Source organism: Alexandromys fortis, unplaced genomic scaffold (genome assembly GCF_014885135.2).
Source record: "Alexandromys fortis isolate MF-2015 unplaced genomic scaffold, M_Fortis_MF-2015_v1.1 scaffold_106, whole genome shotgun sequence".
Lineage (NCBI taxonomy): Eukaryota > Metazoa > Chordata > Mammalia > Rodentia > Cricetidae > Alexandromys > Alexandromys fortis.
Genome location: NW_026067980.1, coordinates 1,338,854 through 1,365,223, shown reverse-complemented (window position 1 = coordinate 1,365,223; position 26,370 = coordinate 1,338,854). Strand labels below are relative to the sequence as shown.

Here is a 26,370-nt window from a genome sequence, read left to right as displayed (position 1 = left end):
AGAAGTGGAAAGTGGGGACCCGGGTGGGCCTCAGAGTTTTCGATCATTGGAGAGGACTTCATAGGGAGTTAAGAAAATGATGCTTCAACTAATCTTACAGGGCAGAAGAGCCAGGCAGATATAAGTAGGAGGAAGGGATCTGAGGAAAGCCTTCAAGGCCAAGGTGACAGATGCCTTTGCAGACGTAAATGTAACCGAAGGTTGGGCCAATGTTAATGCAATCTGTACCAAGTCTCAGGCAAGGAAGGAAGGAAACCCCCAAGTTTTCACTCTTCTTTGGCACAGCCTCCTAGGTAGCACACTTCACCCACCATTCTGTAATTTGGATTTGGTTTGTCCCCTGCGGAGTATGTCGGAGACTGTCTAATAGTGTCGTATGATATTTACGAGCTTTGGTGGTGGGGGGTAGTTTTCTATCACTATAACAAATGACCTGAGAAGATCAGCTTACAAAGAGAAAGGGTTTCCTTTGGCTCCTGCTTTTGGAGGTTCCAATCCATAATCAGCTGGCTCTGCTGTTTTTGGAGTTGCAAAACAGAGTGCACGGCAGAGCAAAACGGCTCACCTCGTTCTCATATAACAAAGAAAAGCTGGAAAAGTGGTCTCCCACCCCACTGAGAGGACACACCACCACTGACTCTCTAGGTCCTGCCTCTTAGAGAGTCTACCACTTCCCATCAGCACCTCCTATAGACCAAGCTTTGGATCGTTGGATCTTTGTGGAGACATTTAAGATACAACCATAGTAGGGCTTAGCGGGTGTTTCTTATGGGAGCCCTCCACTCACTGCGTGGGTTCTTCCTCTTAGAATATTATCCCATCTGTAATCAGGTCCTTACTAGGTCCAAGTTGATACAAGGACCATGCTCCAAAACCTGAAGTTGCTGCAGACCTGGAAGCCTCAGGTTTTTGTTATAGTATCAGAACAGATTAAAAATGCCTGGGCTCACCCAAACTTCTTGACTCTGAGAACTGAAGATATTTGCTTGGAACAAGATTCTTTTTCTTTCTTTGCCTAGAAGAATTCAAAACAGACAGTCAGCATTTGGTACATAGTAGGCTCTTGATAAATATTTTCCTGAAAAGGTTCTTCAGTAATCAAGAGTTGCTGGAGACAGGTCTGCTCATAGTCAACCTGGCGCTTTTCTCTGCTTTCCACGGGGATGGGGAAGAACAGACATTAGTAGTGACATGTTAGGTCACAATGGGAGAAAAGACCATGCTTCTAAATACTGAGGTAATGAGGGTTTCCTGTAGGGGTGAGGGGAGGGGGTGGAAAAGGCAAGGTGAAAAGAAACCCAGTGTTTCTATACTAGAGGCAGAAACCACTTGGTAAGCAGGGGATGGTTTGTCTGCAAGATGGCAAGCCTTTGGCTCTTGGCCATTAAGAAACTTCACAACTTGGGATGCTTCTCCTGGAGCCACTGTCACACCTCCTTCAGTGGCTTCTCTTCCCTCTGTTAACAGGACACTTCCCCCTTTTCCTCATTTAGTCTGGGTTATGCTGTATCACGTGTGGGCTCTCAGGGCCCAGAAGCTTAGTCGGGAAGGGTCCTTGGAAGGTTGTCTAATCTCTTTCTCCTTTTCTAGTAAGAACTCAGAGTATAGCGGATGGATGATAATAAAATAAAGTTTGTTTCTTGGGCCAGTGTTAATGGCTTATCTTGCTGACCACAGAGAAAAGGAGTGAAACTTTAATTCAGGCAGGATCAATCATTAGCAACAGGAAGCAGGATGTGAATGGAGGCCAGCCAACAATGGGTTCCTGTCTCTCTTTTTCCTTTAAAGTTTCAATCAGTTCTCAGATAACGTGGGATCTGGACCACATTTTAAAGACAGAGTCTAGTTGCCCAAGGATAAAGACAGCAAACACCTGACTGTTCCAGAAAGTGGCTGGGGAGACACACTAGCAGCAAAAAGGGGAAGGCAGATGCAGGGCAGGAGGGGTGGCTTTGCAGTCTCTCTGCCTCTGCGTTAGCCCTGGAATGGGACATGGAAAGACCAGAGACCACAGCTGTCCTCTGGATTCCTTTCTGTAGGAGCTGGAAAGCACTGGCTGTCTTTGAGCCTCATTCTTCCTCTGAAAGTGAGTATCTATCTTGTTGGAAAGAAATGGCACAAGAAAGAAAAGAAACAAAACTCACAAGGTGGCAGGCATCACGGGTAGACCCTACTGAGCATCTCTGGCGGCAGCCGGGAAACACTGTATTAGTCAGTTAGGTGTCAAAGTCCTTGATAAACATTTTACAATTGTTCACCTTCCTGAAGCATTCTTCATGTTCCTCCTTTTTAAAAAACACACTGTGAGCCCCGTATAAAACATTAGAAAACACATTAAAAACTACGATTCTTATTCAGGAATCAACAGTAGAACTCCTTAACCCAGTAAACATGCAAACGCTTAGTGACCATTTTGCAGTTGTTCTGTTTGAATTAGGATCCAAAACTTGACACATTTGAGATTAGCGTTCTTAGATCTCATAAACAACTCCCCTCCATTACCTAACACAATATTTGTAGGTATACTTTAGGAAGCTATGTTATACTCTAAAAAGAGTTTCTAGATAGGGAGCAGGCAGAGATCCTGAACAATAATCTTGAAGTTTAATAGGCACAGGGCAGTTCTGGGCTCCCTCTAGACTCATTCTTGCAAGACTTGATCATGCATGTTCCTGTATTCTCCTTCTCACCCTGATCACGCATGTTCCTCTATAATAATTCTCTCCCTGGTCATTCATGTTCTTGTACATTTCTTCTCTCCTTGATCTTGCATGTTCCTCTATAATTCTTTTCACCCTGATCAAGCATGTTCCTCTATATGCCTTCTCCCCCAACTACCTTGCTATTCTGAATTCAGACTTCATGTATTACTAATTTTTTCATTTTAATTTAATTATTTTCTGTACCTAAATCTAGTCATATATTTAAAAGCTGTAGCAATTATATTATACTAGATGTGCTCCTGTCCATTGAGATATGTATAACCTAGAATTTAAAAAAATAGCTCCTAAGTGTATATTATGTGTATTGATTATAGTCCCTCTATTACCTACCCTCTCTCATCTTCTTCCCAATCTGATTGAACCTTGGGTTCTACCCAACAAGTCTCATTCTTATTTCCATGTAGTTTCTTTGTTTGTTTTGTGGATACGCATGTGTGGATGTGTGACCCATGTAGTTTATTTAATATTTATTGCATGAGCATTGGGGTTATATCCTGGAGGTTCACCTGTACCTGCACACACACATCTGTGTACACACACCTGGCCACCCACATATCTACATACACAGATGCGCGCATGCACCCCCGCCCCCCCACACACAGAGGACTGCGGAGGGGGGTTGAGTCTTCTGGAACATCAGTGTATCTAATCAGTCTGAAGGTCAGAAGCATGCATGGTTAACACTGCAGCTTCACGTGCAGCTTTGGCCTGTTCACCTGGTCCTAGAGGTCCTAGAACATCCACAGGGTGTTTCCTGGCAAGGTATTCTACTGCTGCTGTACCCAGGTAAGGCAACCTAAGTAGGCACTTTTCCTTTAAAAAGGAAATGCTTCAGGGTGTAAGGGATTAGTCAAACAGCTTTGGAAGTCTCCAGACAGCAGCTTCTTGAGCAGGTTCACTTCTTCCGGAATAGCAATTGAGACTGAGACTAGTGTCCTGTCAACTCCAATGGCCTCTCCAGCCACGTCTCAAGCAGCATGGAGTTCATCTGGACCGGTCCTCACGTAAAGCCCTTCAGCTCCCTATTCTAGACAGCCATGGGAACTGTCCCCTAGAGTCACAGGAGGAGATGGAGCAGGGAGTAAACTGCATGCGGCGGCATGAAGCGCCCCGCTCCCCAAGCGTTTATTATTAGCAGTGAAGTGTGGACAGCTATTTTGGTCCAGCTGTGACTTTTGTTGATTTGTGTGTGTGCGCAGAACATCTGTTTCTTGATGAGGCACTCATCTACAGGATTCAAGAAGTTTGGAAAAACTCAAGATGTTCTGTCTAAAAAGTGGCTTCCTGTATCCTGGCAGCTTGTTTCAAGTGGTAGTTTACAAGGGACACTTGGGTCTGTAGAAGTGTGAGACCTAACCACATGCCTTTTGGGGATTGTCTGCTATGGTGATCTGGCCCTTTCTGTATTACACATTTCTAGAATTCTTACATCTGCTTCTGAATCCCCCACGTTCAGCATGAGTATGCCACTAGAACGCATAGATGAATACATACGTCCTTGTACGGTGTTCTTATGACTTTGATAAAAGACATCTTTTGTTGCAGTCAGGGACTTCCTTGGATTTATACTTAGTAAAAGTGACTTCCTCTTACTGCATTTATTTGTGTGTACATGTATGTTTATATGTGTGTGTGTGTGTGCGTGTGTGTGTGTGTGTGTGTGTGTGTGCAAGTGTGTGCTACAGTGCTCATATGAAGGCCAGAGGACAACTTGAGGGATTCTGCTCTCTCCTTCTATCACATGGGTCCTGAAGATGAAGGTCAGGCCTACAGTTCTGTCGGCAAGTGCCGTTATCCACTGAGTAATCTAGACATCTCTAGGGAATAACTTCTTTGTCAGAGATGATTATAAGCTGGTAAACTATTTTCTGATCTTTGACAAATAGATGATTCTTTATTCCATAGTTTTATTTTACATCATTTCAGGCACCACTTGTGAGGGCCACACTAAGAAATTCACTTTCTGTGGGCAGTATTTGGGTGTCTTGGCCGAGAGTTTGGTGCTATAACAGGATGTCTGAGACCGGTGGCTTGTAAGAGAAGGACATTTATTTAGACTCACAGTTCTGTAGGCTGCATTGTCATAGAGCAGACCGTTAGCTTCTCATACTGAATCACAGCCCAATGACAGAGCAAATGTCAAGTAAGTGCCTGTGGAAGAGTCAACAGGAGCCTGGGTGGGGGTGGCCTTGCTGTGTGTGGCTTGAGGCTCAGAGTCACTAATCCAGCCCTGGAGAGCAGCATTAATCCCACTAATGACTTAGCCTTCCACTCAAGGCCTCATCACCTCCCAGCCTGTTACTCTCGGTGATAAATTACGCTTTATAGTTTGGAAAGGAGAAACCATATTTAATTCACAGCTGTGCCCTGCAATTGAATGCAATTTTGATGCTCTCTGGAGTTAAAGTCAACTTCCACTGGATAAGGTCTCTGTCCCATAAGAGTTTTCCCGTTTCATCTATCCCATAGACCCCAGAAACTCAAGTCATTAAACTTGACAGCAGTCGCCTTTACCCAGTGAGCTGTCTTTCAGGCCCACAACTAGAGGGTTATTTTCACTGCCACATTCACTGTTGACTCCAGTTCTGCTAACTAGGAAGAAGGCGGTCTCTATCAAGTCTTTGGAAATCAATCGTAAATACCCAACACTTGTATAGTGCTGGTCTCATGGGGGCGGAGAGTGGTGGTGAGGTGATCTAGCAAAAGAGAAAAGGGGTACTGATGTAGCCTTCTCCCTTGCCTCCTCTTCCCCGGATCCACTGTCAGAACAGGGATATGTAGCAGGGGCACCCAGTCCATCTCATGTTAAACATGAGCACAGAGAAGGTGCCTGATCCCCCTTCCGTGCCTTTTTCTCACCCTGCCCTGCTTTCGTAAACCAGTGTTTCAGTTTGCCAGTTCACTTCCCTTGTCCCTCTGCCCATTCCATGTTGAGCACCACATGTTGGAGAGTTTACTCCTTAGCCTTCCAATCACATGCTAAGGTTTCTACTCAAGTTCTTCTGTGAACTCTGCATGTCACACCTAACTCCTGCTGTGAGAAGTCTTCAGGTAGGACTCAGTGACCTCCCTCATCAAGACCTGTCTGCAACCCTCAAGGCCACCAGCTTCAATCTTCCTGGCCAGCTCCATTCCAAGGTTCCTGCCAGGAAATCTTCCACAGAGCCATAGGCAGTCTCTCCACTCAACACATGCTTTTGACTCCGGGCTGTCCCAGCAGAGACAACCATATTGGTTCCCATTGAACATACTCAGCATTGCTTAGAGATCAGATCTAAATACCTGTTTTACAATCCCAGGAGGGAGAGCCATTTCTCTGTCAGATACAGTGTCCGTAAATGGAAAAGAAACACAGAAGGCCCACACAGAGGTCAACTTTGGTTATTTAACTAACCCTTAATTGTCTGTGTTCTTCCAGCTGAAATGGTCATCGCCAGGGAGATTGGGTACCAGGGTGCAAGAAGCTCCCATATGAAGGAGTTCTGGAAGCATATCTTTATGATCATTTTCACCCCGTGATGTTAAAAACAAAACAAAACTTGGGTCCTCAGCAGAGACTTGGGCCTAGGGACCCTTTATTGGTCTTTATCTTGACTTTTGATTCAAGCAACTATAGTGAGGGTTTCATTAGCCGCTGTCCTATAAATTCTTTAAACTTGGGTAAACACCATCAGGGCTTTCATCCACCCAACTCCTGGTGGTGTCACCTTAGAACCTTAGTTTTTAACCCTCTTAATCCATTGAATTTCTTAATTTCTTCCTTTAAAGTTTTAAATTCTCACCCCTCCCCGTGTGTGTGTGTGTGTGTGTGTGTGTGTGTGTGTGTGTGTGTTGGCTGGGAGTAGGGGGCGGACTATGTGCATGTGCCCTTGAAGACCCAAGGCATCAGATCTCTCTGGATCTGAGAACGCTCAGACTGGCTTTTAAACTTTCCTTTATGTACAGTTAACCATACCTAAAAAGCAAAAGGGAGATAATGGATGCATTTTCTATTGCCGTTGTAACATTGGCCACAAGTTTGTTTGGGGCTCTCGAAACAATACACATTTATTCTCACACAGTTCTAGAGGTCAGAAGTCTGAAAATGGATCCCATTTCTTCATCTTTTATAGCATTAGGAGGTGACCTGCATTCTTTGGCATACTGCCAGCAATTTTGCAGGATCCCCGCTCATTGCCACATCACCTTAAGAACCTGGTCCTCTTGCTTTCTTTGTACAATGACCGTTCTACAATGAGCCCACTGTAGCTTTATCACTTCTGCCCCATAAGGTATCCACAGGTCCTACAAGCTAAGATGGGACCTCCTTGAAGAGCCATTCTTTAGTCTGTGTACAGGAGATATGGGAATAAAATTTAGTGTGACTCAGTCTACCCTCACACCTGTTCCTATTTCTTCCTGGCTATTGTCCATCATGGTCAGTGGAAATATCTCGGTCACAAGCCATGTCTTCTCAAGGGTTTACACAGAGGTTTTTCCAACCAGAAGATGCTGCCCATTCTTTCTGTGGGACGCTCATAGGCCCCTCTGGCAACATTCCTCCAGATCTCTAAGCTTTTTTTTTTTCCTCATGTGTGCTCTGTATCAATCTTGACTTAACATTTGCAATACATGTTAGATTTCCATCATTCTGGTTCAAGTCCCTCGTTTCGAGGAGGCTCTCAGCCTGAAGGCTGATGTAATATTTACCTATGTTTGTCAACATTGTGTCTCCTGGCTTGTGGCAGCCTATCTGGTTTCTGGACCCTGTTTCCATAACAAGCCCAGCTCTAAAAGTTAGTAACAGCTTCAGGGAGTTCCTATTCTTCCGTCTTCCGTGTTGGGATGCTCTAGTGCAGAATGCATTGATTGCTTTGAAAGCTTTAAGAAGTATTTTTAGGAAAATGCAGGCTTCCACATGAAAGTTTGGGAAGAATCTCTGAAGAGTTAGGACAAGGAAAAAAAGAGATTGAGATCTCTGGGGACCAAAAAACAAAACAAAACAAACGTACCACCTTCCCCCTGGCATGCAGTCTCTGCCAAATCATGTACCCTCAAACACTGGTCCTTCTGGAAGAATGCTCCCCAGCCAAGGAAAAGCCATTCTGCTTCTTTTGAACTCCCACACAACAATTCTTTGCCTTCCATTGCTTATACCACTTCTTAGGGGTGGGAGGTGGGACAGGGGTGATTTCACACCTGTGATCCAATTGCCTTGACCTCTCTTGTGCTGAGATCACAGGTATGAACCACCATGCCTGGGGAGCCTCACATCTTACCTGCATCCTCAGATTCACCTTCAGTTGGCATCAAATGTTCAGAACAATCATATGGTGTAGGCATCATCATGCCGCTATTTTACTAGCAAATAAACACCTGCTCAGAGTCAGAAAGTAAACCCCACAAACCTCAGCTCTGCCTCATGGTATGCTAGCTCCAAATCAAGGATTTTTAGTACATGTCAAGGCCGCATTCCAATAACTCACCCCGTCTTTGTCTCCATGTAAAGGGGAAGCTGTCAGAAGCCAGAAATGTTTATTAATGTCATAAAGTATTCCCATGGTATCTATTACAATCTATGACAAACAGCCCTTGTTCCATTAAAGCCAGACAAGTAAACTATTATAGAAATGAACTTATGAAACAATAGATCATTCTTGAAAATGGAAATCCGAGAAATTATAAGCTTCTGTTTCAACATTTTCTTTTCCAGGGAAGGAGAAAAGATGATTTGAAATCGAATTGCAGCAATAGAAACAGTCCTCTGGTCCTCATTGCTGTGCCATCATTTTCTCAACAACCTATTTTTAGTCATTAGGCAAAGAGAAACACTGAGTAAGCCCTCTGATTTCTCAGGTAATTTTTCTGACAATGCATCGTGAGAGAAGGCACCGAGTTAGCGTAGTGATGGAGCGCATATTGGTGTTTAGTAAGTCTCGGTCTTGGTGTTCTCCGTTTCTTCTCTTTCCTTCTCTCCTTCTTTAATCCCCCTTATTTATTCTGTCATCTTTTCTTTAGGATATGCTAAATGAGTTTAAAGTAGGAGCCACATGCAGTAGCAAGTGTTTAGTCTGCGGAGCCTCTCTGTAATTGAACATGAAAGAATGTTTGGCGGTTGTGGGTACCACCACTGTCCACAGAAGCTCTCGTGGGAACTTTGCTGACCCTTCCACCTTTGGAACTCAAAATTTCCACAAATATCTGTCTTCCTCGACTGGAGGGCCATTTCCCACTCATCCCTATCTAGCTCCAAACTGAATTACCAAAAGTCCAGCGTTCCTGCCAGTGCTATTTTGAATAAGATGGGGAATTGAAGGTCAAAGGGAAACGAGCTGTTTCTGGCCTGTCGGTCTTGTCCCTACACTGTCTCTTTATTACCCCCAGTAACCTACCCGGAGTAATAAGTATGTCAGAAACAGACAATAAAATCTTGGGAAGTGTCCCAATTTCCATGAGAATCATTTAGTAGAGAGTGGACAGAGCTTGGGAAAAACAATGCTATTGTAAAAATAAACTAAAGCAACATCTCAAGAGGAGAGATGTCACAGCATGGCGGCAGGGTGCTGGGCAGCCCCCTGAGGTCTTAGAAAAAGCAGCATCAATGAAGACAATATTACCTTATTCTCCATGCTTTCAGGGTTGCGCATGTGACGAGGTAGAGACTGTCTGAAAGAAGCTTACCTAATTGTCAAGCACACATACCCACTGAGCCTATTCCACCTCCTTGTTCAATGCCTGCCTATCATCCCACAGAGACCATGACAGACAGCCCTTGTTCCGCTGAAGTCTGACATATAGATCAGTACAGAATGAATGTATGGATTCTGTGTACACAATGCTATGGTAGGAGCAGCCCTTGTAATAACACACATGTTTATCAAATATTCACTCTGCACCAAAAAGCTGCTGTCGGCTCCTCATGGATAGTTTAGCATCCTCATCACGGAGCTCCATCACCGTTTTGTTAGGCGAAATGAGTTGTGTTCTTCAGTAACGTGGGAAGGGACGCTGCTGGATGGTGGAAGGTAGAAGATACAGCCATGGGCTGTGATTCCACTTCCTTTTTTTCCCTCTCTGTGGATAGGCTCAAGGGGTAGCAGAGTTTGGAGGAAGGAATGAAATCAGAAGGATTCTAAACTGGTGTGTGGTAAAGGATTTGTGGGGAACGCTTGCGAGCTGTCAAGGAGGTGCTTGGCGTGTAAGAAATTGTGGTGGGTAGCGGGAAACAAGACTGGTAACAAGAGACATGGACAGCCAGAAACCGATGTTTTGAGTTTGGGATAGACCAAGCAGGGTGTGTGTGTGTGTTGGGGGGGGGGGGGGCGTGGAAAGGGGAGGGTAAGGCTAGTGAGTCAGATGTCATGGTAGTTCAGTTCTTCAGAACTGATAAATTGAAATGTGGAGGAGGGAAGACGCATTGAAAGAATTTTCTGGAAAAAGGAGCAACACATGTAGACAATCAGCTGTTGGAATGAGGACGAGAGTCCATAAGGATCAGGGGGTACAGGTTATGAGAATGAGGTGGTTGTACTTACAGCTGAGATGGGTCATTGGGAATGCGTGGAAGGATGGGTAATGATGGCGCCACTCGCAGCCATGAAGATCATGGGCCTCTGCTTTTCTCACTTATGTGCCAAAGATGTTGAATGTTACAACTGTAAAATCTTACTATGGCTAGACGGTTAGCAGGAGTCTTATCTCCTGTTTCCTTTATTTTATCCTGCCCTTCCCTGCTCTTTCTTTGGATTAGAGCAAAGAACTCAAATCTCATTCAAGCTTACCCAGCAAAGTGACTCTTACCATGTGCTTCCCTTCATTGCCCATGGCTTTTTGTTCTGGGTCTATACTACGTATGTTCCTTTCTTAGCACAGGACTTTCTGTAATCACATGAGAAATTATAAACCCTGGGGCTTACGGTGTGCTGTGGTCAGTGAGCCAGGCACTGAGAGAAATGCCTCATGCACAGTAGCTCATCTCACCACCACAAAAGATACTTAGGTCAGTACCATTGCTCTTGTTGACAAAGAGAAATCAAGCAAACAGGGTTCAGAAAGTACCCAAAGCCTGGTGGGTGGGCTGAGAAGTCTGAAGTGGCCATGCCTGACCTTGGTCATTAGGCTATCCCATTGTTTCCTTTAAGGAAAAGGAGCTTTTGGGGAGTTCGAGCTTTCTGGAAAGGGATTCAGTGTTCCACTTGGCTTCTCTCAAGGAACAACCCGTTCAACATGTAGACGGTTGCTTCCAGTCCTGTAATCTGAGATGGGGTTTGCATCAGTTACAGGCAGACATCTCTTTTCTGCCAAGTACAGGGCAGAGATTAAACAGGGGTTGGAGTATTATTTGTGAGCGTGAAACAGACTGGAGATCTGGAAAGTATCTTATGATGTCACGGGGATGGGTCCAGGTGGTCACATGACACGGTTATCTAAAGCAACTGGCTGCTACTCTTGCCTTGATGGCTTTTCTTGGTAATGGAAACTTCTCCACATTTATTGTTGACTATTTCCATGGTTTCCCCACAGTTATGGTTCATAAATTCTCCCAAATGTCTTCTGTTTGAATTTGAGCAATCTCTCTCTCCTTCGCGAGAGCATTATAAAATTATACATATAAAATTCTGACATTTGAATCATTTTAGATGGACACTGTTATTTTTAAGGGTCTTGTTTGAAGCTCCAGAGGCTCTAGCGGTCTGTCCAGGGTCTGCTGTTTGGGTGGAGGTGTCATCTTAGGTTGAACTTCAAGCTCTGCAGCTCTGGGTTCAGATTCACTATAGACATAATTCTCTCCATCCTCCCACCTCTGCTCCCCACCTCCGCAGCCCCCCATTTGTCCTGGTCTGGGTGACAATGGGCAGACACATGCAGCTATGGTGGGGTGGGACAGACTAGTTCTAGAGCCCTTTTTTTCTTTGTTTTTTTTTTTTTTTCTGTGGTGTTTTCTCTCTCTCTCTCTCTCTCTCTCTCTCTCTCTCTCTCTCTCTCTCTCTCTCTCTCTCTCTCTCTCTCTCTCTTTTTTTTTTTTTGTTTCCTTCTGTGTCTCAAACACTGGCTTCAACACTATGGGGAAGAGCTATGTAGTGTTTTCTCAATGACTTATGGAGGAGAGATATGGAAGTAGCATACAGTTCTCCATCATCATTGACTTTTAAGCTCAGGGTTACACATCCCCAAGTCAAAGGAATATTGGGAGTGAGAACTCATACTGGGTGCACAGATGTTAAATAAGTAGAGATGCCGATGGCAAAGGTGACCATGACAGTGGTCACTATGGCAGTAATAGCAATAGCTGCCATGCACAGCATACTATTTATGTACCACGGACTGGGCCAACCTGCACTGTCATTATCTCTCACGTACTCACAGGAACGTCTTCTACATCTCCTAATTCATCCTCATTTTACTGATCAAGTTGTTGAGCCCAAGGTTACACGGCTTGTGTAAAGTCACTCAGCTAGTAAGTGACTATTGGAAAATAAGGCGATCTATTCAAGACCAATTCTAGGTTGTTTTTGGTAAGGAACCAACTATATTAATTGTTAGTTGTGGGTGGTTGTTTCTCAATAACCTTGCGAGCAAGACCACTATAGCTACAACGAAACCAAACTGAACACGTACTTTTTGAGCAAATACTTAACGAGCTGATGAAAAGTGTTTATATAATTTATTCCACAATATCAACAAAGTTCCAGTTGTTTGTGTTCCTCTTGCGCCTTGTGTGAAAGATTCACTAGCCCACAACAGGGTCGGAGAGTTGAGATTCTGATGCCCTCGTGGTTGATACTAGACAACGGAAAATCTCAGCGTCAATGAGGGGATCTGGGGCTAAGCAGGGGTCAAGCCGCAGGCGCCATCCCTAGGAGTGAAGGGTGAGGTGCATCTTTACAGACTCAGTTTACCTTGTGCAAGGTAAACTTGTGCAAGGTAAGCTTGTGTGGCTTACCAGTCCACACAAGCCTCACTCCTGTGACCAGAGAGAAACCATTATTTGTAGCAAACATTCTGCGTACAGTGATCTTGATCAGATCAGAGGGAACCGTTACAGATGGCCCCACAGGAGCTGAACTTTCTAAAAAGCTTGCTGATCACCACTGAGAAGTGAATCTCCAACTGGAGCAAGTAGCCGGTGACCTGCACCCACCTCGCACTGTTGCAGTCGGAAGCAGGCAAGAGTGTAATGAGCTAACACGAAGGCACCAAGCAGAGATACTGCTCATTAGTCTGGTAAGGAAGCAAACGAGTAGAAGAAGAAACTGCATATGGCCCTGTTTTTTAATGGGCACTCCGATCTTGTGAAAAAGTTAGCTTATTTAAACAAGTGTCCTATTGACTATCTACATGTGTGTATGTGTGTGTGTTTGTGTATATACATTTGCACAGATGACAACCTTGGCTGTCATCCCTCAGAGTTTTATTTATTTTATTTTTTGAGACAGGCTCGCTCTCTGGCCTGTAACCCGCAAAGTAGGCTAGGCCGACTGGCCAGTGAGGACCTAAGGAACTACTTGTCTCCCGCTGTCCAGAAATGGGATTATAAGTACATGCCACAGTTCCTACATTTTTTAAAACCTCCTTTCTGGATTCTTCATGCTTGCAAGCTGAGTACTTTATCCACTGGGCCCCTCCCCAGCACTTTGTTGCCTTGGCCTGTGAGGGCATCCGAGTGACCACAGTCTGGGCACAGCGGAGGTAAGAGCTTGCACGCAAAGTGGCAATGATTGTTATAAAGTCTGACAGGAAATGGTTGACCATAGCAAGAGCTTGAAGGATGTATGAGATAAATGTATTTTCTATAAATATGCCATATTTGACAGCTGGCATTATCAACTTCATGTTTCCAACCGTCTTATAGTTCAGAGTGTCATATAATGTAGCCAGTCACACGAGCCTTGGGAAACAGTTGTCACTGATGCAGCCACATCTCAGTTCCTTAACAATGACGGCAAGGATATCTCTTGCCGTCGTTCTCCACCTTTCTCCCACTTCCGTCACTGAGGGTTATTTTATGCAAACTAACCCTAGGGTCATTTACCTAAGGTACCAAATAGAAATGACATAAATCAGGTAAGAAGATGGGCATGTATTTTAATGTACCACTCTGCATTAGATGGCTAAAGCAAACGCAATGGGTGGTTTCTTTTTAGCCAGGTGGAAGTAGTAGATGCCAGAGTGATGGAGTCTTTCCCTATTCCAATGGCCCGGCCCTGCCTTCGCCCAAACTTTGAGTGTTGATCATGACTAAAGCAGTATGTTCCGAAGAACTCTGGGAGGGGTGGAGGGTAAGTGAAGATGGTAGATAACAAATATGGTGTGTGTGGGGGGGTGTCTGTGTACACATTTCTGTAGGTATTTATCGCTTTTTTAGGAAGAAAGAAACATACAGTTTTCCACTTTTGTGGAAAGGATCCAGATCCAAGGTTCTTTAACCCACAGCCATTGTGACGCGTGCCTCTTCGTGGCCAGCAGGGGGCATCTGCAACACACATTTGTGTTGCATTGAGTTTAACCATCCAATAATAGATCAAGGCTTTTGGAAACCTGGGTTGAAAATGCTGCTCTACACATCCCAAGCTTCCAGCAGAGTCTTTCTTCATGGATGTACTTGAAATGCATCTGGAGTCTAGGATTAAACCTGCGTGTGACTGCCAGATGCGTTACAAGCACGGGGCCCCTAAAGGCTCCTCTGTGTCTTTAACATAGTCAGATGTAGCCTTGCATTATTTTCAGCTTTCTCGTCTCCTTAAAATATATCCTATGTGAGCGATGTGGATAACTGGATCTGTGCCCCACTTAAGCCCTGCCTGCCGGTTTTCTTCTCCCTCTCCATTTCCTTGTTCTTATTTTTGGGACTGGGAACCCATGCAGGCCCTTGCCCGCGCTAGGCAAGCACTCACCATGCTTCTTCCTCAGCCTCACACCTCTCTATCGCCAGCAACTTTATAGGGAGAAACCAAACTAAGCCATTTTATGGTCCTTGCAGTTGTCTGGTGGCTGTATGTCTCTCCAGTCGACCTAATTAGTCGACTGTGATTTGAAGCAGTTGTATTCAGAAGATCGCAGGGAGTTGGGGAGGGGGCATAGCTGAAGATGGTCGCTAACAAACATTGGGGTGTGTCTGTGCATTTCCATGGGTGGTTATTGCTTTCTTTTAGGAAACAAGAAGGCACATAGACTTTTCCCCTCATATCTCATCAATGTTTTCAGTGATAGAAAAAAACATCTACGACATAGTTTGCACGGTGTACAACTGTGCCCTTTGGAGCTGTTCCAAACATCACCAGGGCCAGAAACGCCATCTTAATCCTTGAATCATCCAGAATCCGAGCTTCTCTCTAGGTTCTCAGTCACATTGTCTCCTGCGCAGTTCTATTTCTAAAGAGGCTGAGTGGCTTCCGTTGTAGGGAGACCGGGTGCTGGCCTTGCACACACATTGCCTCTGAAGGTTAGAACTTGGAATTCCAACCCCCTGGCCAGCGTCCCCACACGGGAGTGACTGAGCCTGGCACAAGGCTACGACTATTCAGACCGTTGCAGCTTGAAGTCGCTGGCGTGACTCATCTCTAGAACTATCTTCCTCCGAGCCTGCAATTAAACTCTCAGCCGGGCGTTTATTTAAGAACAAATTTTTGTTTTTGTTTTTCCCACTTGTAACACAAAAGGATAACAAGAGGAGCGGGGAGGTAGACCATAGAAGATATAAATCATTTCTTGTTAATCAGCATTGATGTAATTTAACCCGGGAAAAATTCCTAGTGTGCAGTCAAAGAAAGCGAGAGATTGTGGCTGGCGAGGTAAACAAATTAGAAAGTTTTCCTCTCCAGATAGAGATGCTTATGAAACCAAATTGATGTCAGATGTATTCAAGTTTATCATTAAAGTGGAGGGGGAGCTAATTCGGCAAGGTTGAGCTAATTTGGTTTTCCTGTGGATTTGTGCTATTCCCACACTTGTGTGAGAGTCCTGACGGGAAGGAAGGCAATCGAGGTGAAGCCGTTTTCCAGGAACTCTCAAGCAGTGTAGCAACTCTGTGTTCTTTCTGTTTGTTTTGTTGTTCTAAGATGCTCAGTATTCAGAGTGGCTAGGACTCCATCATTTGTCAACTTTGAACGATTACCACTTGGTGAGCATAAATGCAATAATAATCATGCTTTTCTGTGTTGCTGCAAATGAATAATTAGGTCAGGTGGCTTCCCGCTAACTTCCCAATGTCCTCTCCTTCAGCATGTATACTAAGGCAGGAATGAAGTGCTTCCCAAACAGTATTTTCCAAAGAACACTGCACACACACACACACACACACACACACACACACACACACACACACACCTGCATTCCCGCGGCAAACAAGAGGAAAAGAGTACCTGGTGTTCAGGTATAGTTACCAGCTCTGGGAAGGGAAAACACACACAAACATATACGTGTGTGTGTGTGTGTGTGTGTGTGTGTGTATAGTGAGTATCGTACATCTCAGGGTGGCTGTGTAGCCAAGGGCAACCCTAAACTACTCATCTACCTGCCTTTGCCTCCTAAGTGGTGGGGTTATAGACCTTTGCCACCACACGCAGTTTAACTGGCTCTGCGGGTCAAACCCAGGGCTTCTCCCATGGGAGGTGAACATCCAGCCAACTGCGATTCATCCCCAGCCTCAAAACGTGATTTTTTTTTTTTAAAAAATAGCTGATGTAAACAGCCCTTCTCTAGATCACTCCCCATACACACAAAGCCAAACCCACCGAACAAATGATATAGAGAAAACATTCCTGGGGTTTGGGGGACGCCTTTGAATTGCCTTTTCTCTACCTTTAACTCTTTCTTACACTCATGCCAAATGTGCCACAGGCTAGGTGCAGCATGGCATCCCTTGTCACCCTTCCATTGGGAAGAAGGAGACGTGACAGCCTCGTTTAATTCAGCAGTCTGATCTCGATCTCACATCTCATGAGCCAGCAGTCCATTCACGGCCCTCTCTCTGCCCTGCAAGACCAGTCAGGTGAATGTCCGCCAGTTTGTGAGGAACACAGCAGGTCTCGCTCATTTGGGTGATGACTGGCCATTCTCCAACTCTACCTCTGCTTCCCCCGAGAAGTCCCCTGGGCTCTCCCTAAAGGGGACTGGGACTTCCTCTGCAGGGCCTGTTCCCTTCTGGAAAGCCCAGTGCAAGATCTCAATGGGCTGTAGGCACATGGACAGCAAAGACCACAAGGCCTATGGGTGTTCGTGTGTTTATTATGTGCTACCTAATATAGCAAACATAGTTTGTAAATTAGTAAGGCATGTATGCATGCATGAATGAGTGAGTGAATGCATGCATTTATTAAAAATGCCCAACTGCTTTGTTCTAACTACCCTCTAATGCATGACTATGACTCATGCATAGGAGATTATAAACCAGTATCTTTCTACCTTACAAAAGAAAATGGCTTAGATAAAGCAAAAGAGAAAAGGTCAAAGACATAGAAGTGGGGGGCGGGGAGAGGAAGAATAGGAAACCCCTAAACATGAGCGCTTATCACTAGTGTTTATGTAAGTGTTGGTGGGTGTAATGTTGTGTTGAAGTCAGGCATTTGGTAATAGCTTTCCTTATTTGTGCAAAGGAAGAGGTATGTGGAGGCCAAGAGGCGGGGACTCTTTATCAGATAATGTAGAGAGAAGATAAACCTTATATCTCTGACCGTAATGCTACATATTGACCAGCAGAGGGCAGCTCCAAGGGCTGCCTACATTTCCCAAACAACTCCCAATAGTAATTTTACTCTAATTAATGTAATATGGATAGTCTTACTTCCTGAGTTAGAATACTCGAGGAAGCTTTTGTGATTTAAAAAATAGCCTACGTAATTTTTCGACCCCTCTATTTGGTGCTTTAGGTAGGAAACAGGTTAAACCTGTGGAAACAGCGATGATGCAGCTGAAGCTAACTTTGCAGAAGCAAAAATGTGTCCAAACGCTGTGCCTAGTGACTCACACATGCTAGCACCTTTAATCGTCACAAAAGTCTGAGAACTTGCCATTCCATCAGTACCGATTTCCAAGCCAGAAAAACTTAACATCAGATAATTTAACTTGTAGAGCCTGGAATCAAGGGAGAGGTATCTCATTCAATGTGTTATATAAGACCCACCTATCAGAATACTTTCGATCACAAAGCTTTGTTCTGCTGAGCTCTACTTGATGTTACAGAGTGCTAGAGCTAGCTTTGCTCACCGAGAAGCTTCTAGAGAAAGAATGGAAGCAAAGAGAGATAAAAATAGATATCACAGAGTTAACTATTTCTAAGTCAGTTACAGCATCATAATTTGATCTCAAAGAAAGTTCAAGGTAGTAATTGGAGATCTGTGGGGTTTGTAGGTTACAAGACCAAGCTTTTTAAACTTTGGCTTTAATATATGCATAGTTATTTATCTTGGGCGTGTGTTTCACCTCTTTGTCATCTCTGTGCAAAAATTAAGAAAGTATGTTTGCACATCAAAATCCTGCCTGGCTACAGTGTGACCCCATCACAGCTTTTTAAGGCTTTGCTGATGTTTGACACTGACTTGGAGACTAATGTTAACAGATTGGTAAGAAACAAAATCAGGATAATTTTAGTTCACTGTGACAAATACTATTGAATATTTGCCAGGTTGCCAAGCAACAGTACCAGGCACAAAGATTAAAAGGCACTTAAGACTCAACTCCCACCTTTAAAGGGTTCTTCTATACAGCTTGGAAAACAGGCGCGGATCAATAACCATAATGCAGTACAATGACCCAATAAACCCGATCTTAAAAGTGCACGTGGGATGCCACAGTGACAAAGGAAGGGCAGTCTGGGTGTCCTGGGAACTCGTATCTGAGATTAGAATTTTAGGGCTGGTAAACATGCTTTTAAGACAGGCCAATAACCCGAGTTTCATCCCTAGGAAACACACAAGCCTGAAGCTGTGGATCACACCTACAACCCTGGCACTCCTACAATGAGATGGGAGGTGGGAATGGGAGAGTTACCTTGAATCTCCCAGAGCATCGACTGGGAGACTCAGAGGAGCAGAAATGGAAGACTTTGACTAAACAAAAATTGTCCTCTGAACTCCACAGATGTGTCTTGGCAAATGTGAACACACACACACACACACACTATAGGTACATGTATGTAGATAGATGATAGATAGATAGATGTATATACAGTTTCCACGGTCTGTTTAAAGTGTAAAATAAAGGAGATTTTCTTCAAAAATTGGTTTTAAAACTAAGTGAAAATCTTTACATCCTGTCCTATGATGGAAGACCATCTGGAATTCTGACCATATCTGCTCACTAAAATGCTGAAGTTAAAGGACTATTGAACCTGTAGCCCATCTACTGGAGATTTTTCTCCTCTATGAAGGCTGCTGTGAGGAGGATACTACAGCAGCTATAATGGGCCAGTGAGCAAGGATTTTTAGAACAGTTCAGCCAAAAGTAGTTTAGATCTAGGATTGGGAATGGCTTACAAAGACATCTAGCATTGCGCTGTCATTTCATAGAAAGGGAACAGAGATCTGTCAGCAAAAATAAAATCAAAGTCGCTCAAATGTAATGCATCTAGTTGATGGCCAAGCTAGACAGTTCAGTTAGTAATTAGATATTTGAGAATTCTGGAGACAGACTGATCAGGCTTCACCACATACTGACTGGGTTGCATTGAGATATTTAAACTTCCTGTCTTTCAGTTTTCTCCTCTGTGAAATGGGAATAAGACTGGATTACCAATCATATGGAAATTAGAAAATATGAAGACAACATTAGAATGGGATGAGATCATACAAATTAGTCGGTGTCTTCTAAACACTATTGTTGGAACTTGGGCATCCTCTTTTCTACCATTGATGTTCTTTTTGTCGCAATAGGAGTGAAAGGAGCAAATGAGGTTCTTTGCATTTTTCTTCCTCTGATGCAGAAAGAAATCACTGTTTTAGATTTGTGTGCCCATGTGTCATTCCTGTTCCCTGACATCTTTCCTTTCAGGGCCAAGGAGATCAAGATCAAGTTGGGAATTCTCCTCCAGAAGCCAGACTCTGCTGTTGACCTTGTCATTCCATATAATGAGAAGCCGGAGAAGCCAGCCAAGACCCACAAGTGAGTCATGAATATGGATTCCGCGTCTTTTCCTCCAGACGATGGCTGTTTTTTCGTGTACAGTGCCGTCATTCTTCTGTAGCGCTACCCTTTCAATTGCTCGCTGAAGATCATTTGAGTCCTCGAGAGTCAGTTTGTAAATATTTTATTTTTTAACTCCTCCGTGTATAGACCATAACTTTAAATATTTGCAGAATGAAAAGAAGTAGAACCTTGCCTCATCTTTGAAAAGATGACTGTACTTTATAAAGTGGTACCAGCCCCTTAGTTATTGACTGTAAGGGCAAAGCATCTGATAATTTATTGGCTGGGGTCAAGTAACCCTGATCCAATTAGTTATGAGCCCTGCACACTCACCAAAAAGTAATAGCCAAACCTTTTCCTTGGAAGGGAAATGTGAGCAAGGTCATACTAATGAAAAGGCAGACAATTTAGGACTCAACAGTCTCTTCTTGAACATACCAGGTTCCCTTCCAGGTCCAGCAGAAGAGAAGAGCCACAGCTTCAGGGCAGGATGGAGATTTGCCTAGCTGTTCCCACTTACTGCACACCAAGCGTTGTTTTCCCAACTTATAAAAAACATAACTCCCGACAGAGATTTTACAGTCCTCTGAGTCTTAACTTCAGCTGTGTATATCTTCCCCTCCTGCGCCCTTCCATCAGTGAAGGCATGGCAGGAAAGCTGGAGTCTACCCCCATGAATCCACCTACTTTAACTCAGTAATACCATCCATACCGTCACATGGTCCACCATCTTCCATTAGCTCTCTAGACACTTACTGTTCACACAGATGCTCTCAATCTTCCCTTTATAGCAGAGGTACCCATAGAAATGAAGAAGAAGGGAAGCCAGAAAGCTAAAAGGATGCCGTCTCCTTCATTGTGCCACCTAAAAGCTTCAAGATCACAGACGTGTGGGGAAAGTACAGGAGTTCTTTTTAGCTTCCATTTCTCTTTCTTAGTTTAACATTTGTATAAATTGGCCAACCCATTCTTTGTCCAAATGACCTTCAACTTAATATAGTTGACTGGCTGGAAGACGCAGAACTGGGTTATTCTGCTTTAAAGTCATTTTCCATCATCCTAAGTGGATATTTCCATTTTCCTCCTTTTATTACTTCAAAGTGTTCCCAAACCGGAAGTGAGGCATAATTGGATTTTCTACATTTAAAAAGGAGAAGCTAATTGAATGTGAAGCCCGAAGCTGCAGGCTGCCTGTCCTAGGAGACAGCAAGAACCACACTGCATAACCAGCGGGTCAAAAAGTCTATTTTGAGGCAAACAATGTGGTAATTATTGATCTGTTGGGATTAACATCTCAAATGTAGCTCTCTATTTCCTGCTTTGATCTGTTCTCTAGAACGCCACACAGACACCCGAACCACTTGGCTCTTAGGGAGTCAAGAGAGCTATCGTTGGAGAAACCCAGGCCTGAAATTCATTGGCTTATTTGCTCTTCTTGTCTTCTATCCCTTCTCTTCTTCCAAAAATATTGTTTGTCTTTGAGAAAAAGAACAACCCTTCTCATCCCCAGGGGCTGCTGTGCGTGATTGCCGCCTTCCACCGTGAACTGAACAAGTGCCCCTTGCAAGCACGCATGCTCTGCTCTGCCTCTTTACGTGGGGTGATTTCTGGGCTTTTAGCCTTCAGGGAGTGGCCTTGCTCTTCATGAGCTCAGCCAAACTCATATCTTCACTTACACATTTCTCTGTATTTTTTTTTTAACCTGATTTATTTTCTGAGGAGAAAATAAATCTCTTGATTGAACGTATGTATTTTTAGCTTCTCTCATCTTCTTTGGGCAATTACTTTGAGGAAGTACTTTCTATTTTGTAATATATTTTAACTTTTCATCTGACTAAAAAAAATGAGACCCTGGAAAACAACAGAAAATAAGCTATCCATAGTCTTTTGCCAAATCCCAGCTTCTGTTATTACTTCAGGATTCAAAATCTGGTCCTGGGTCTTCTTCTATTAGGAGAAAACAAGTATTATTTCATGCTGGAAAAAAAATCCCTCCCTCATCCTTTTGGCTCTTACACCTTTCTCTCTCTTCGCTTTCATTGGATGATGTTTGCAGACTTCTGTCTGCTCTGTCAGCCCTACTTCCTTGATGAAGGTGTTGTTCTTAAGGCTGGGTGTCTGACTCAAGGCAGACTTGACCTGTTTTGTCTTAGCTCCCTCTTTATCAGAACTCTCTTCCTTAACTACTGGCCCTGTCTTCCCCTCTCCCTCCCCTCCTTTGCCCACTCTCTGTCTTTCCAAAGGCTCTGCTGCAGGTCCTCAGAATGAATGATAACCAAAGTTTGTAAGCTACACACATTGAGTTTGTACTAGCATTATGGTTTGTAATATGCTGAATTACAAGATGTCAGGGGCAGACCCTCTTTCCAGCAGGCTTTTATACTCTAAATGTCCTTCTTTGACATCTGTTATCAATTTTTAACTGAAAGTATTGTTATTATTGTGTTTATCACTTTAAAGCCCCAGAATGACCTCCACAAATAGCTAGTCCAAACCCTGGCTGGTGACGAACAGTCACAGCATGGTATCCTGTGTTTTCCTGCACCAGGTTAACTGTAGCGTGAGCCTTGACAGGGGGTATGTGCAACTTTACGGATACAAAGAAAAGGCATTTCAAAAGTATGTAACATATTCATGGTGCCAAAAGGCCATGGGGGTAAGGACACAAGAAATGCACATGGACTTGAGCCTGCATGTGTTCTCTAGGACAGTAAGGAAGAAAAAAGGAGGCGCTCACAAATGACACCAATGAACTCGAGGTTTGTTTTCCTTGTCAAAAGCAAGAACCCAGGAAAACATGATCAAGCATAATCAAGTATATATACCAGACACTGTATAGATCACCAACTAAATCAAAACAAAGAGGAAACCAACACTATAAAATCCAGCCATTGGTGCTACCAAGTTAAATTCTTCCCCAAGACTAGTATTTACCTATGTTGCCAACAGTTGTAGCTCATGGCTCTGTTCATTCAAATCTAAATAGTGAGTCATCTGTGGTTTTCAACAAAGCTGCCTCTGGGTAAATGGAGCCAGACTTTTGGTTACCTATCAATTTGGCCCCTGTTTATTGAAAGAAGTCCTTCACAGTGTATTTTGCTCACGACCCATCAGGTCTATAAACATGGATTGAGTCTTTATCCAATGGCCAACAGATGGGAACTCTAGATGAGTTACTTGCCTTGTTTTGATGTCCATATGCAGGTCCCAAATTGAACATATTTTCTTCATCTTTGCAGCCAACCTCACTTATTCCTTCAGACTGCTTCTGTGGGAATAAGAAAGAATGGGAATGTTCTCTAGGAATGATACCCGACCTTGGGCAGGGGTTTTGTGTCCTATTAGTATATGAACTATTTAGCAAGTGGAAAGCAGTTAGGAGGGGAAAAAGCTGTTGTTTCCAAACTGATGTGGTCACTTCCTGAATCAGGTGGTATTTGCACTGGACATTATAAAACACATAGTCAATCACTCCTATAAATGTTTATCTTGTTTTTCATCTGAGCCAGCTTCCTCCCCGTCACTCACACCCACACAGGGAGAGCTCTGTGCTCACCCTCCGTGGTCAACAGTGACCTTGCCAACCGGGATGCTCATTGGTCATTTGGATCTGCATCTCTCTTGTTTCCAAAGAAGTCACGCTTAATGAGAGCTGGCAAATTCTGAGAATCAGGACAGGGTGAACCTGTCACCTCCTTGACTGGTAATCAGAACACTGGGCTACATGCCGTGGGGGGATCTGTCCTACTCAACTATGTCCTTAAATCAATTTGGCCTAATTTCACCCCCAAGCAGGCTCGGCACATGTCCCTTTCAGGAATTTAATCTTGGTCGTGATGTGCTGCTGATATTGACCATTACTTGGCTTTATAATGAGACCGTTTGGGACAAATTGCATCTGGTAACATGTGTAAGTCAGGGCACCTGCTCGTGGCATTGCTTCTTCCTGTGTGCCTTTATGCTAACCAAAGAACAAGGGCAGGACAAGCTATTTCATTTGATGAGACTGTTTATAAAATCTGGAGGCTCAGGGAGTGACCCAGGCCTACCCTTTGCTTTGAGTTAGTTCCTATTGTCCCATTGTATAACAGTCTCTTGATTCTGAGAACATCTGGACTTGATGGTTGTCTGCTATATGTAAAGTACTAAACACATTGTAAACATGTACATGCAAAATAATATATATTATTTCTATAAATAATATAGGTTACAATAAAGTATAAACACACACATACACAATACACATACATGTGTGAATTGTCTCAGTTACTAAACAACCTAAGACCTTGGGGATAAAAACACATCTTCAACTTTGTCTCAAAATAAATGTTTTGCCAGTCTGCTTTAATTGGATGATAAAGACCAAATGTAGTCATTCAAGGGTTCAAACTCGGTGAACACAGGAAGATAAAGTCAGCTCTTTCCCCTCAGACAACAGCAGCTCACCTTTGTGCATTCTGATGAAAGAAGAGACTTGGTGGTTAACAAAGTACAGCTGTGGGCTTTCTGTGGATGCAGATGTTCAGGTAACAGCAGTCAAGGCATAAGTTATATCTTGGCAACTAAACCTTTTGAGTCAGTGTCTCTGACTTAGGAGATACTAATGCTTTTCTTTTGGAAAAAAAAAATCTTCCAAAAGTGTCTCTCTATGTTAATTGGAAGGAGAATAATAAATAAATATAGATTTTATTTTTCAACCATACTTCTAATACGGGACAAAATCAAGCTGACTGTCTTCTGTTAGTCTTAGTGAGATGACTTTGGCATTGGGATGTAGAATCAAATACCACATCTATTAAGTCAGTAGTGAAACTTAAGATTAGTTTACCCTCTGTGATGGGATGGTTGGATTTCATTAACACATATTTGAAATAAAGATTGTCTTTGGACTCACTCCTATGGAATATATAAGACTGTTAGACATGACCGCAGAACAAATAGACTCCAAAAAAGACCTGTCTGGTCAGATTGTTCAAAAAGCAATAAAAATGCACTGTAGATACCAGATAGCCAACAGCTCATCAGACCAACGGCAGAAAATAATCCTTCTACCCTATCCTGACTGTTGTGTCATTTCCATCTGAGAAACCAGGATCGAGTCATTGTCATGCATGTGGTTAACTTCCTTCTTACGCAGTCACCCTTCTCTGTCCTTATCATTGATTTAGGCCCTCGCTGGACGAGGCCCTGCAGTGGCGCCATTCCCTGGACAAGCTTCTCCAGAACAACTGTAAGTTCACGTGGTTCTCACGAGGGTCAGAATGGGGACAGACACAGAGCGCCTTCTTTCTGCTCATGTCCTTTTCCAAGTTGTGGTCTGAACACAGAAAGGGCATCCTGAGGCTAGAGTTGTCCAGATGGCCAGTAGGGAAAGTGTTGCGGGAATTCTAATGGGTCTTACTAATAAAAACCCAGAGTCAGATACTAGGGTAAATGCTGAAAGATCAGAGAAACAAAGCAGCTAGCTACCAGAGAGACTTTTTACCTCTACTGAATCTTCAGACTGAAGAGGGGACAAGATCCTGTGCCCACGAATTCTCAGAATGAGTGCTCTGAGCTCCTGTCTCCTCCCTTATTATATTCCTCTCTCCATCCAGTCACATCACTCCTGTCTTCACCTCCCTAGTGCTGGGATAAAAGGTGTGTGGATCCCAAGTGCTGACACCAGAGGTGTGAGCTCTGTTTCTCTTTTAGACTGGTTCAATCTTGTGTAGCCTAGGGTGGCTTTGAACTCACAGAGATCCACCTGCCTTTGTCTCCTGAGTGTTGGGATTAAAGATGTGTGCCACCTCTGCCTGGCTTCTATGGCTAAGTCGTAGTTTAGCTCTGTACTCTGATCTTCAGTCAAGCCTTATTTGCTAAATCACAAACCAAATATCACTACAGGAGTCTGAGACAAGGGCATTGCTATAAATTTAAGGCTAGCTTGGGACACATGGTCAGTTCTGGACCCATTTAGACTACAGAATAAGACATTAAACAACAACAACACACACTACATACACACATTAAAACTGAAGGGGTAGGGGTAACATTTTTGCTGATTCATAAGGAACATTTGGAAGTTGTTTGTGTTAATATAGGCCATTGCCTCTTAGGGTTGATAGAGTTACCCAAGTCTTCATTAAATCAAAATTTTCTGTAGTGGAAATAAACCCAAGCGGACAGCTATTCAATCTTTTCTCATTAGCAAGTACCTACTTACTCAAATTTATTTTTCAATTATTTTATGCATTAATAATGCATGCGCATACATCTGTGTGTGTGTTGTTGGGGGGAGGCCAGAGGGCAGCTTCCAGGAGTCGGCGCTCTCTCTTGTCTCTGAGGGTTCGGAACGGAACTAGCTCATCAGGTCTGCCAGCCCATGCTTTCACCAGCTGAGCCTTCTCACTGGCCCTAAAAAAGATTTTTAATCATTTGGGGTCTTTGGCTTTTTTCTTAAAATATACCACATTCTTAAAGTTTTGCCTTCAGTTCTAAGAGAGAAGCCATCTGTTTACATTTGTTAGGTCTATAGGGCACATAACAAGCATGTTGATCTTTAAGA

At 43.6% G+C, this 26,370-nt stretch overlaps 1 protein-coding gene across 1 annotated transcript in view; it reads left to right on the top strand.

Moving 5' to 3' along the window:
• Positions 1 to 26,370, top strand: part of Rgs5 (regulator of G protein signaling 5) — a 34,569-nt gene that overhangs the window by 2,169 nt on the left and 6,030 nt on the right. Inside the window, exons 2-3 of the mRNA XM_050158241.1 lie at positions 19,689 to 19,799; positions 24,992 to 25,053. Coding sequence (XP_050014198.1) covers positions 19,689 to 19,799; positions 24,992 to 25,053 — 173 coding nt within the window. The remainder of the gene's footprint in view (positions 1 to 19,688; positions 19,800 to 24,991; positions 25,054 to 26,370) is intronic.